This window comes from Salvelinus fontinalis, chromosome 36 (genome assembly GCF_029448725.1).
Source record: "Salvelinus fontinalis isolate EN_2023a chromosome 36, ASM2944872v1, whole genome shotgun sequence".
NCBI classification, from domain to species: Eukaryota; Metazoa; Chordata; class Actinopteri; order Salmoniformes; family Salmonidae; genus Salvelinus; species Salvelinus fontinalis.
Genome location: NC_074700.1, coordinates 5,388,243 through 5,402,401, shown reverse-complemented (window position 1 = coordinate 5,402,401; position 14,159 = coordinate 5,388,243). Strand labels below are relative to the sequence as shown.

Genomic DNA, 14,159 nt, shown 5'->3' with positions numbered 1-14,159 from the left:
ATCAAAATGTGTTGTAGACAAAATAATGAAAAGCTGTGTCTGGTAGCCAAAATAAATAGACACAGATTTGTAGTTGACGAAGTCTTAGCATGTATAGATTTTTTTTTATACTTGACTTTAAAAAAAAATAGTGAGTCGACTTGCTTTTATAATGCACGACTTGGACTTGACTCGAGACTTGACCCGTTCTACTTGGGACTCAGACCTTGTGACTCAAATGAGTGCAACTTGGTCCCATCTCTGGTATTTACTGAGAATTATGTGGCAACAATGGGTGCTTCTCTGGAACCGCATACCACAGGGCCTCCTAAACTCGGTCCTCGGGACTCCAAGGGGTGCACGTTTTGGTTTTTGCCCTAGCACTACATAATTGATTAAACCAATCAAGCTTTGATAATTTGAATCAGTGTAAAGAACAAAATGTCCACCCCTTGGGGTCCCGAGGACAACGTTTTTGGGAAACGCTTGCATACCACGTTTGTACCCATGTAATTTGAAGATAAATACCAGGCAAAAGCCACGTCTCACTGAAAACGTTTGACATAACAGGGAGTTGTTGGGATATTTAGTGGTTTTCAACAGAAACCGCAAAGACATGGTAAAGGCACCTACCCCGAGCAGATAGCTTCTTTGTGTTGATGATTTTGGCAGCAAACTCCTGTCCGCTGGAGATCCTCATGCATCTTTTCACTATGGAGAAAGCTCCCCTTTAGGAAACATAAACAAGGATGAGTACTCAAACAATGGATCTATCCCTAAATCACCTGTTCGGTATAATTAACTGTTAGGCTACACTTTATAAGCTGATTGCCTTGACTTTAAAATGGTCGTTTATTGAGACATCAAAAGGCAGTGATGACAAATCAAAACATTTGTTTCTATCGTTTTAAACAGGTGAGACAGGAAAGGTGCCCCGTGGATGCCTAGGCAACTAGTCAAATTTGAGAGGTATTGCATATAGAACAGCACATGTAATGCCAAAGAAAGCGAAATAGACTACACGCGCTGGAGCCTCGCACCACTTCTTAACACATCGCTGAAAATAGCACTGAAGACAGAGAAAGTGCAAGTGACAATTGTCCCCACCCCCGCAAAGGCGCCCTGTGCTGGTACAGTAGGGCAGTCTACAGTCAGTAATGCCAAGGGCATCTTCTCAGTCACACAGGGATAGAGGGCTGTTACCAATTTAAAACGGTGACCCTTGGACCTACAATGCACCATCATTAATATCAATGTGTTGACAATAACTGCAAGAACAGCATAATGACACGTGGGCATTGGGCAATAATAATAAAGAGCGGATCAATAGGTCACTTTCATTTAGCTGAGAGCTGAGGATGGCATTGCTTCTGAAGAAAGGTTTTTCAATCAACTTGGAGACGCTACCCTTTATAAAAAGACAGCGCACCACTTGGGAATTTCAACGCCCTTACTACAATGGTTACTCCACAAAAAGGGCGGGGACTTGTCAAGAGCTAGTGAAATACTACGTAAACATTAAACCGAATTAAAAATATCAAAACAAACGCTTTTAGAGAGGACAGGTTTAGGATCATTATTTAAAAGACAACATGTGAATACAGTAAGCGCGGTTTCTGTGCACCGCGCAGGTAACAGGTCATCTTTAAGAACCACTCGTTCAGAGCGTCAGTACTTAAACATAACGCAATCAAGATGGCTTAAAATAAAACATTGTAATACTTACTTTCCCAGCTCTTCGTAGAGATTATACTCGTCGGTAAATCTGGTACAGGTTGTCGAAGCCATGGCAAAGGATAGGGAATACTGTCTCTAGTAGGTTGGGACTGTAAACCTCAAAAGCTACTCGAGTTTCTCTGCTGTGTTTCAAATTGACAATATTCGAGCGCAAACGATAAACCAAATTCACAAAATAAGCTTTCAAATCCAAATACATTTACTCTTCCAGCTCCGTTTCCGAATCCAAAACTCGTTATTGGCACGGGAGTTTAGGGGTTGTCAGAGACGTCGAGACCTGCTGTTCTCTGTGCCTGCCTACTGACACTTCACTTAGAAAAAGTCTCGCACCCTATCAAGCTCTTCCTGGTTGTGTGAACACTGTACAACGCTTCCCCCTAGCTGTAACCACGGACCCCCACGGAGGGTACAGAGGCCAATAGACACTACATGACCAAAGGTATGTGGACACCTGCCCGTCAAACATCTCATTCCAAAACCATGGGCATTGATGTGGAGTTGGTCTCCCCCTTTGCTGCTTTAACAGCAGTCTTTCCACTAGATGTTGGAACATTGCTGTGTGGACTTGCTTCCATTCAGCCACAAGAGCATTAGTGAGGTCGGGCACTGATGTTGGGTGATTCGTTTTGGCTCGTAGTCTGCATTCCAATTCATCCCAAAAGGTGTTTGATGGGGTTGAGGTCAGAACTCTGTGCAGGCCAATCAAGTTCTTCCACGCCGATCTTGACAAACAATTTCTGTATGGACCTCGCTTTGTGCACGGGGGAATTGTCATGCTGAAACAGGAAAAAGCATTTCCCCTTATATATATATATATATATATACACTGCTCAAAAAAATAAAGGGAACACTTAAACAACACAATGTAACTCCAAGTCAATCACACTTCTGTGAAATTAAACTGTCCACTTAGGAAGCAACACTGATTGACAATAAATTTCACATGCTGTTGTGCAAATGGAATAGACAAAAGGTGGAAATTATAGGCAATTAGCAAGACACCCCCAAAAAAGGAGTGATTCTGCAGGTGGTGACAACAGACCACTTCTCAGTTCCTATGCTTCCTGGCTGATGTTTTGGTCACTTTTGAATGCTGGCGGTGCTCTCACTCTAGTGGTAGCATGAGACGGAGTCTACAACCCACACAAGTGGCTCAGGTAGTGCAGCTCATCCAGGATGGCACATCAATGCGAGCTGTGGCAAAAAGGTTTGCTGTGTCTGTCAGCGTAGTGTCCAGAGCATGGAGGCGCTACCAGGAGACAGGCCAGTACATCAGGAGACGTGGAGGAGGCCGTAGGAGGGCAACAACCCAGCAGCAGGACCGCTACCTCCGCCTTTGTGCAAGGAGGTGCACTGCCAGCGCCCTGCAAAATGACCTCCAGCAGGCCACAAATGTGCATGTGTCTGCTCAAACGGTCAGAAACAGACTCCATGAGGTTGGTATGAGGGCCCGACGTCCACAGGTGGGGGTTGTACTTACAGCCCAACACCGTGCAGGACGTTTGGCATTTGCCAGAGAACACCAAGATTGGCAAATTCGCCACTGGCGCCCTGTGCTCTTCACAGATGAAAGCAGGTTCACACTGAGCACATGAGCACATGTGACAGACGTGACAGAGTCTGGAGACACCGTGGAGAACGTTCTGCTGCCTGCAACATCCTCCAGCATGACCGGTTTGGCGATGGGTCAGTCATGGTGTGGGGTGGCATTTCTTTGTGGGGCCGCACAGCCCTCCATGTGCTCGCCAGAGGTAGCCTGACTGCCAATAGGTACCGAGATGAGATCCTCAGACCCCTCATGGAGTCTGTTTCTGACCGTTTGAGCAGACACATGCACATTTGTGGCCTGCTGGAGGTAATTTTGCAGGGCGCTGGCAGTGCACCTCCTTGCACAAAGGCGGAGGTAGCGGTCCTGCTGCTGGGTTGTTGCCCTCCTACGGCCTCCTCCACGTCTCCTGATGTACTGGCCTGTCTCCTGGTAGCGCCTCCATGCTCTGGACACTACGCTGACAGACACAGCAAACCTTTTTGCCACAGCTCGCATTGATGTGCCATCCTGGATGAACTGCACTACCTGAGCCACTTGTGTGGGTTGTAGACTCCGTCTCATGCTACCACTAGAGTGAGAGCACCGCCAGCATTCAAAAGTGACCAAAACATCAGCCAGGAAGCATAGGAACTGAGAAGTGGTCTGTGGTCACCACCTGCAGAATCACTCCTTTTTTGGGGGTGTCTTGCTAATTGCCTATAATTTCCACCTGTTGTCTATTCCATTTGCACAACAGCATGTGAAATTTATTGTCAATCAGTGTTGCTTCCTAAGTGGACAGTTTAATTTCAAAGAAGTGTGATTGACTTGGAGTTACATTGTGTTGTTTAAGTGTTCCCTTTATTTTTTTGAGCAGTGTATATATAATTATTTTTTATACCGCTTTTTCTTCCAAATTTCATGGTATCCAATTGGTAGTTACAGTCTTGTCTCATCGCTGCAACCCCCGTACGGACTCGGGAGAGAAGAAGGTCGAGAGCCATGTGTCCTTGGAAACAAACAAACGCCCTGCTTCTTGACACAATGCCCGCTTAACCCGGAAGTCAGCCACACCAATGTCGGAGGAAACATTGTACACCTGGTGACCGTGTCATCGTGCATGCAACCGGTCCGCCACAGGAGTCGCTAGAGCACGATGGGACAAGGACATCCCTGCCAGCCAAACCCTCCCCTAACCCGGACGACGCTGGGCCAATTGTGAGCCGCCCCATGGGTCTCTCGGTCGCGGCCTGCTGCGACAGAGCCTGGACTCGAACCAGGATCTCTAGTGGCACAGCTAGCAACTGCGATGCAGTGCCTTAGACCACTGTGCCAATCAGGAGGCTTCCCCAAACTGTTGCCACAAAATTGCACAGAAACATCTACAATTTCATTGTATGCTGTCGTGTTAAGATTTTCCTTTACTAGAACTAAGGGGCTTAGCACGATCCACGAAAAACAGCCCCAGAACATTATTCCTCCAAAATTTACAGTTGGCACTATGCACTTGGGCAGGTAGCGTTCTCCTGGCATCCGCCAAACCCAGATTCGTCCATCGGACTGCCAGATGGTGAAGCGTGATTAATCATGCCGGAGAATGCGTTTCCACTGTGAAGGTGTCATAATACCCATAAAACCTAGTGGTCAAACAGGGAAATGGTTCCAATAGTTTTTTTCCCAACATAAAATCTCGTATGGGAAAAATGTTCATGTAGGTTTACCCCTGGTGTGACATTTTGATAACCATGTAAATCTTTCTTGGACAAGGTGACTTGTCAATACATTCAGCTCTATTTACTCTCAGATTCAAAAATGCTAATTAGCATCAAAATAGACATGAAGCCTCCTGAGTGGTGCAGCGGTCTAAGGCACTGCATGGCAGTGCTTGAGGCGTCACTACAGACCTGTGTTCGATCCCAGGTTGTGTCACATCCGGCCGTGACTGGGAGTCCCATAATTGGCCCAGCGTCGTCCGGGTTAACGGAGGATTTGGCCGGGGGAGCTTTACTTGACTCATCGTGCTCTAGTGACTCCTTGTGGTGGGCCAGGCGCCTGCAGGCTGACTTTGGTCGTCAGTTGAACAGTGTTTCCTCCGATACATTGGTGCAGCTGGCTTCCAGGTTAAGTGGGCAGGTGTTAAGAATTTTCTGAGGATGCATGACTCGGCATTCGCCTCTCCTGAGCCCGTTGGGGAGTTGCAGCGATAAGGAAATATCGTAATTGGATATCCTGAAAAATGGGGTAAAAAAAGAAACAAAGTAGACATCATGCAAAAATACAGATACCTTCAAGCTCCTGCACGTCATCTCTAGCTGGCACCTTTGCTAACAGGTCCATTTTAAGAAATATCACATTTATTCATTCCTACATTTAGTTAACATTAGATAGTTAATACAGAGTTTCTTACCTTTGCCTTGATTCGGCAGTCTCGTCCAGATCATCATGGCATTTGTAGTTCTTTATATTAGCAGCTAATTAGCACTTCATTTGTTAGGGGTAAATACAGGTGAATATACTGCGAAAAATTCACCTTGTCCGAGAGAGATTTACATGGTTATCAAAACGTCACCCCAGGGTAAGCCTACACAAAACAAAGCCTTTATTTTAAGTGATTCTAAAATCCCCTATGGGAAAATGTATGGTACAAAAACAATTGGAACCATTTCCCTGTTTGACCACTAGGTTTTATGGGTATTATGATTCATACTTTTGTCCTTTTATAGCATTTGTGGTGCAACTGAACATTTCAATGTAACCAATATAATACAAAATTGCCCATAATCATAATTGTTCTCCTCTAAAATAGTGTGCACCACCAAAGTCTGAAGCCTTTTGGACAAATTATACCAGGAGAATGTGGTTGAGCATGATGAGGTTAACTTTGCAACTGCTGTTAATTGGGTGTATATCACATGAACCGCTTTTAGCCAATAATCTAGTCTAGGCTACTCTAATCCAGGAACCAATAGGGCGTCGGCACATTTTTTATCACTGAAGTTGTTTTTAGCTCTTGTGAATGAATTAATGAATTAATTAATGTTTTTAGATCCAAAATCCCGCTAATACAAGAATTCAAACACATGTTGATTGTGCAACATATTGTATGTACACCTACAACAGAGGTGTACATGCCCATAGGGGGCACAGGTTCACGTACCCCCCCCCCCCCAGATTTGTCCTGAATTTTTATTTTATTTTATTTAAGCCAGTTTGCTACAGCAGGAAAATAATCCTGCAATAATAGCAAATGTGAATTATTATGTGGATTATAATTCATGGACATTTTTTTGTAAGGGAAAGTCAAGTCTGTAATTTCAAAGTGGAAATGTAAAAAATGTCAGAAACCTTTTTAAAACACAAATACACTACAAATTACCTTGCAACAGGGTGATCAAATTAAGATCCTACATCTGTAGCAATTTTATGAAGTTGGCTTTAGCTAGCCCAGATAGGTTCCCAACCTCATAACTAGCTGCCAAGAAGACATTTCCGGCTATCAATCAAGTTAGAGTAGCTAGCTTGTCTAATGATCTTAGCTGGCATACCTGCTGGCAAGGTTGGTAGACTTTAGAACAGCATAAATTATTAAATGTACTGAATAAGACTCACATTCTTTTCAATAATTTACCCAGATGTTAGCAGAGATGCAGAGAAGCATATTTAGTTATAAAAACAATAATACCAACCAGTCAGGAGGATACAGACAGATCAAGAGGTATGCTTAGATATGCAGAACATTTAAAAAAATATATATAGAATTAAGCATAATGATTATGGCTCTAGATTGTAGGAAAAATCTGTTTCAGAAGTTTGAAAAATAAATGCAAAATTCTAAAGATGCCAGACTAGCCCCCCTCCGGCCCACCCCTCCTCACATACGTTGTGCCCCCTCAGATTTTCGGGGTGGATGATGCCACTGACCATCATGATATTCATTGGCATTCAGTACTAATGCATACAGTTGAACAGTCATCCAACAACTTTAACAATATTTGGCTGCATTTAGACAGGCGGTCCAATTCTGATCTTTTTCCAATAATTGGTCTTTTGACCAATCACATCAGATATTTTTCAGGGGGCTGATCTAATTGGTCAAAATACCAATTAGTGAAATTAATATCAGAATTGGGCTGCCTGTCTAAACGCAGCCTAAAGGTTATTTGTGTGTGTTTAAATTAGTATTTCTTGTGGTTGTATTGACTTTCTAGGATGAGAAAAACGGAAAAGTGGGAGGAGTGCAAATCAGAAAAGCCGTGATTTGGATTCGAACCTTCCTCCAAAACCTGTCCAGAATAAGGACAATGCGTTTCTATGGGTTTAATATGCAGACCTAAGCTTGTCGCCTGCCTTCCTTCCTTTGGGACAACGCCTCCCATTGTTGAACATCTCATCATTACATACAGATCTCTGACATGGTCAGTGGCACTAAACACTAGAACAGGGATGGGCAAAAAAACGAAACTCGTCATGAGGCCGCAGTGGCTCGTGGGTCTGCGTTCCCACAGTCATACATTACGAATGACTGAGGTGTCTGTACTGGCCAAAAGATTGACTCACACCGCCCTCTTGTGGATATGTAAGGAAGATGCATGCACTTTGCCCTGCCCCATGTCTCACTGCTCAGTCTAGACTTCACTGCTCGATGGCCTGATTATGGTTGTGTCCTGTGTGATCAAAACTGACCACATTACATTCCATGCCCAGTGAACTGTCACACACACACACACACACACAGAGATGAGACTGACCAGAATGTCAGGCTATGGCCAGACTTTGACCATATGAGGAAGGGATGTGAATAATTTGTTAAAGAATGATTTGGGCAAGAGAGTGACATATGTTGACAGAGATAAAGAGGTAACTGAGATATATATTTATACACACTCTACAAAACATCATTAGCGGAGTCGCCAGTTTTGATTGTGAATGACAGTTTGCCATTTAAAAAACAAACCCTCTCTTCTCCAAGGTGGTCTCACACAGTACGATCCTATCTTATTGTGCACGATCTAAAATGAAATTTCAATTGACTTTATATTTAATAAACAGCACATTTCTCTTCATTTCTTCTCCACACGTGGACTTGTGGACTTCACATAAAGAATCGTAGCTCTTCTTATATCTTTCCATCTGTTTTAGTGTGAAGGTCAACGAAAGACCACTAGAGCCCAGAAAGGATTGAACCTAGGTCTCCTCGTTACAAAAAAACCCTTCTTTGGAGTGGAAAGAAGGAAGAGAGATCACAAGAGGCATTTCAGCCCACTAGTGCGGTATACTAACATTCCAATATTTTCCTTTATCTCATGTTGTTGGATCAGATTCCAAGTGCTCATTTAAAGGGGAAACTCAACCTCATTCACCTAATCCCACGAGAAGAGCCCTGGGAAAACCAAAAGCCTTATAAATTGTTGACTAACTATAGTTGTAGGCTATAACTAGGGTTCAGAGTTTTTCCTGGCCAGGGTACTTGGTCAGAAAAAAAAACTCATGGCTCTAATCATGATCACTGATCTGTGAAGGCTCATGGATACATGAAATCATTATGGTGGAAACCTATCCAGTTCATTCAACCAACCGTGTTTCTGAAAGAGAGGAGAGGAAAGGAGAGAGAGGGGAGAGGAAAGGAAACCGCTGGGACACAGCCAGGGACGTGAACAGCTGAATGGTGTAAATGACTCCATGTGGGAGGAATGATGAAGAAGCGATTGTTCTCTCCATCCTGCTCTGCCTGCCACCCATACTTCTAATATCTTTGGAGGGCTGCCACTCCACTTTTCCCTTTACCTCCCCCTCTTTCTCTCTCCCTCTCTCTCTCTCTCACCCTCTTCCTTTCTTGCCCTCTATCCCCCTCCATCTCTTCCCCCTCTCTCTGTCTCCCTCAGTTAAGACCTTCATCGGTAGGAAACCTTGGCTGCCAAATAAACAGTGGTCGGAGCCCTCAGGGGGGCAATGAGATTCCTGAGTGGTTTTCGTCTGAAAGGTGAAGCGTGGACACTCGGTAGGAATGACACACCACAGCTGTGCCCTCACCTCCAGAACGACCTAGAGAGCTGTGGGGGCATCGCACTCCCTGGTGCATCAGGCTATTTAGGCCTGGTGCACATGCACTCTATAAACACACACAAACTTGCACACTCTTAATGCATTTATTTGTTAAATGTCTCATCCTCCTATGGATTATCAGTGGGTGTGGCTGTGTGCTCAAAAAGGAGGATTAAAACGACTGCTTTCTCTGAGAACCATTAAAAGCCTAGTTGAGAGAGAGAGAGTACTCCTCTTTCAGAGTCATATAGACAAAGATGTGAAAACCACCCTGCCGGCGCTCAGCCTGCTTTCCTGTTTGATACGGACAGAGAAACAAAAAAGGCAGACAGTCATCTCATACACGTCATTTGGACGGGGAGATTAATTCCAAAACAACATTTGTTTGCAATGTGAACGACTTTGTGTCTCTGACTTGGATAACTTCTCCATGGACATGTAGTACTGTCAGTGTTTGATGTGTAAACTGCATGCGATTGATGATAGAAGGATAAACCAGTGAATCATCAACCATCCCAGGTTACAGCATTGGTCATTTGGCAAGATAAATAAAGTTTTCCATTTTGCCCTTCGACCTGGGAAACATGCTTGTTCCACCCTTGGACTTGCCTTTCATCGTCAGCTATGGGTAGGGGCCACAGTCAAGGGACGGCTAGGGTTCAAAAGGGGTCACTCATGACATCAGTGGAGAGAGGTTAAAGCTGACAGCACAGCGAGAGGGCTAACACCAACACAGGCCTGGACCTGTGTTAGAAAGGGAGAAAGAAGGAAGAGGGGAAAGAATATGGAAAGACAGAAGAAGAGTTGACAAGGAATAGATAGCAAGAGAGGGAGCAGGGGCCCAACACTGACACGTGAGGCGAGAGGGACAGACAAAACCAGGTTACAGGCAGGAGAAACAGAGGGAGAGACGAAAGATGGACAAAGAGCAAAAGAAAACGACGGGGAAAGTTGGCATGGGAGAGGATGGGGCACAGAGAGAAACAGGAGAGGGAGGGGTTGGAGAAAGAGAGTGCGCAGGCAGCTAGCTGCCAAGAACAGTTCCAGTTGTGCACGAGTGAAATTGCACATTACAGGAAATCCCCATGTCTACTTTCTGGGGCTGGAAAGGAACTCCAAGCCAACAGAATCTGTCCATCTAAACACATTGAGAGAAGAGGGGTTTTCCCCTCACACATAAGTCCATACACACAGAAACACGCACGCACATTCTATAGAGACAGGAAAACACATGCAGGTAACTCCCACACCTCCACAAAGGGACCGATAACAGTCATTGTTAATATTTTGACTTAACTCATATGTTGCATTACCACAGTTTTACGAGCAGCAGGCATGACAAGCAGTGTGCGTGTGTGTGACTGCGTGTGTTCCTACATACACCTTCCCATCATAACGAAGCGCGGCTGCTTCTGTTCCCACAGGCAAGGGATGTAACATCCTGACACATCAATCACTGACCTCAAGGTCAATTCCTGGGGCACATTACACCATTGACAAATATGAGTGGGGGCGGTGGCCATAGAACTCCATGACTTCCCCTGACTGGAATGTGACCTTCCTGCCAAGAGATTTGGAAGTGCAAGACACGTGCGGTGCTTTCTGTGGGCGTGCATTTTGCAAGAGTGACAGATACGTTTGGCGTTTTTGGTTGCGTTTCTAGGATTTCACATGGATTATTGTTACCGTCTCTGTATTTCCTCTCGGTTGGACATGATCTGTATCACCTTTCATTGCTGGTAGAGAGAGAAATGGTTCATAAAAGGATCTTAGCCGAGTCATCGTGTTCAGACGTCGTCGCTGGCAGCCGATCCGGCTTTCCCATCGCGTCAGCTAGACATTATTCGACTAATTTGCACCTTGATTAGTCGGAAACTCATACCATGCATACCGCGAAGGCGTGGCTGTTCGCATGAGTGCTGAAATGAAAAGCTAACACAAATGACATATTACAAACACTTTACCCGGTTCCGTGTGTTACTGGGTTACTGATCCTTTTGAACCTTTTCTATTATTCCAAATGGGTGGTAACGGGTTGTGTATCAGAGTTATGAGCCTCTCATGGGTTGATGGATCACTTTACCCAACTCAGTTACGGGAAGTATTGTACCCAGTTTTTTCCCCAGAAGAAGGAATTTATTACCAATATGGAGAGAGAGTGGGAGAAAGACAGAAGGGAGTCATGGATTAAACTGTTTCACTGGCAAATGAGTTCCAGGGGGTTGAGGAGCTTCTCGAAATTCTCGTGTGCCAATATTAGCCTACCCATAATGCACTAACCTCCCCCTCTCACTTGTTAAAAAGTGTGACTGCCTTTAAAAAGCAACAAACTGTTTCTGACTCATTAATTATGAGTCAGCAACATTTATTCTGTCAAAATGGACTACAAAGTGTAAATAGGATAATTTTGGTCATGAAGTTTGTCTCGTCTAAAACGGAGTTTGGAACACTTGTGCGTCACAACGGAACATTTAAGGTTGGGTTTTGATTTGACGATGTCCATGTTCCCACTAAGATGGTGTGAACAGCTTCAGTGATTGCTCTCTATCTAATAGTTTAGACAGCCAGACAGACAAGCCCAGCAGCTCAGACTTTGTTTACACGTTACCCATTTTTTAAACTTGAGAATCGCTGCACAAAACATCTGAGTTAGATGTAAGATTGCGAAAATAAAACATCCTCGGCTTAAAAGGTCAACATTATTTACAGATTTGAGTTCTTAGGTTCATTCGGGAGATTTTGAGGAAGTGAAACAGGAGTCTACGAAGTCTCATAGGGGACAAACATCATTAACTAAATGCGAAAATCAGTCAATCACACCTCCAGGACTGAAATCATGTTTTTCTAATGAGCAACAGAAAAACACACGTACCAATCAGCGTGTTCAGTGGCTCTTTAAAAAGGCAAATTTTGCTTTTTTACAGCCAAATGTTAAAAAATATATATGTAAATTGAATGTTATAGAAGGGTCCAGATCCTTTTTTTGCGATTTCACATGTTTGAGAAACGTACCCCCAACCAGCAATTAATTTGCTCATCCTCATTTTGCAGTACGGGGGTCTGAAAAAACACCCAAATACATCCTTTTAGAAATGCAAATGCTCTTAGTATAGTGATGTGGTTCTTTAGATGTTGTACTCATGAAATTGTGTCATTCCTAACTTTATGCGCAACGTTATATTCAATTTTGTGCGACTCGGGCAATACCGCTCTACAAGGAACTGCCAAAATAAAGGAAACATTTGAGTAAATGACAGGTATATTGAGACAGGTATACAAGGTATATTGAAAGCAGGTGCTTCCACACAAGAAGTTCTAGACACTTGTAGAATCTATGCCAAGGCACATTGAAGCTGTTCTAGTGGCTCGTGGCGGCCAAATGCCTTAAGACACTTTATGTTGGTGTTTCCTTAATTTTGGCAGCTACCTGTAGCAGCACCCAACACGGAGAACGGGAGAATGGCTCGAATCGTTAGGCATGACATCATTTCACGAATACAACATGTAAAGACCTGCATCGCTATACTGAGAGCATTTGCATTTCTAAAAATACGTATTTGGGTGTTTTTGGAGCATTTGTTCATGTTTACTGCACAACGAGGATCAGGCAATTCAATTGCTGGTTGCGTTAAGTTTCTCAAAAATAAGTGAAATTACTAAAAATAAATAAAAAGTGTTGGGGCCTTTCTATAAAATGCCATTGACATCAAGATCCTGTAATATTTTATATAGAAGCTAGCTTAGCTTTGTAGCTTTAGCTTTGTCTACACTGGCAGCCTTCTAAACCCATGGGATCCATCCGAGTGTATATGGATAAAAGTCTTCATTGTAAAAGTTGGTTCCCATGAGTCAAAACTATTCACTAGACAACCATCTATATGAACCAGAGGCCAAGGATCCACGGCATAAATAACAAGATGACTTCTTCACCTGCTGGGGATTTACAGTGGTTTAGAGTCATGGGGAACCATCTTTATTTTCGGCTCAGTCGGTTAGCGCCGGTAAATCCACAATAGAAGGGGGTTAATGTGGTGTAGCCTGAGGTCATGGCTTGGCTGGCACCAGGCACGGGTTGAGTTAGGGGGGAGTCGGGGTGTTATGTATGAGAGACGAGTGCATCACGCCTTGGAGAGGGTTCCAGCGGTGAGCCCCTCTCTCTGGATGGGGATCCATCCAGTAGTGTGGAAGGATCGTGCTTCTGGACCTGGTTGGGTTAGAATGAGAGCTATGACCTTTCTGAGCTAGCCTTTGAATACCGGCATTTTACTTTGTCATTTGGATGTACAGTACAGTAGCATTCATGTTTCCAAAACAACGAGACATTTTAAATTAATTAGGAGAGAAAATAAAAAGCTACAGATATGAGTCTCTTTACTCAGTAATAGGGCCATGAGTAACAGCACAAAGCACTTTGGCTAACGTTAATACAAACATGTTAAATCCATGTAAAGAGCAACATAACACTTTTATAGAAATACATTTTGTAGGGGATCTATCATTAGAGCCATTTAACACTCATTTAGCATCATTAAGTGACTGTTTTATTAGTATTTTATGGGCCAATCAAAGTTATAGCAGCTATTTTGTGCTTTAAACATTGGCGTGCGTTCCTCATCACAAAGTGTGCTTTCGTGCATATGTACATACACTGCATTGTCAAAAGTTCTGCTCGTCGAACATCTCATTCCAAAATCATGGGCAATAATATGGAGTTTGTCCCCCCCTTTGCTGCTATAACAGCCTTCACTATTCTGGGAAGGCTTTCCTCTAGATGTTGGAACATTGCTGCGGGGACTTGCTTCCATTCAGCCAAAAGAACATTAGTGAGGTCAGGCACTGATGTTGGGCGATTAAGCCTGGCTCGCAGTCTGCA

General features: G+C 43.8%; 1 protein-coding gene across 8 annotated transcripts in view; it reads right to left on the bottom strand.

Annotated features, from left to right (window-relative positions):
• The window catches only part of LOC129835072 (calcium/calmodulin-dependent protein kinase type II delta chain), a 111,392-nt gene extending 109,150 nt beyond the window's left edge, over positions 1 to 2,242 (bottom strand). For 3 of the 8 annotated variants that reach the window (XM_055900428.1, XM_055900432.1, XM_055900430.1), the window contains exons 1-2: positions 1,706 to 2,242; positions 613 to 707 (exon numbers count right to left, since the gene is read on the bottom strand). In XM_055900428.1, the coding sequence (XP_055756403.1) occupies positions 613 to 707; positions 1,706 to 1,767 (157 nt within the window). In that variant the 5' untranslated portion in view covers positions 1,768 to 2,242. The remainder of the gene's footprint in view (positions 1 to 612; positions 708 to 1,705) is intronic. The other 5 variants (XM_055900427.1, XM_055900431.1, XM_055900429.1 and 2 more) reach the window with 3 other exon arrangements.
• Between the last annotated feature and the right edge of the window lie 11,917 nt (positions 2,243 to 14,159).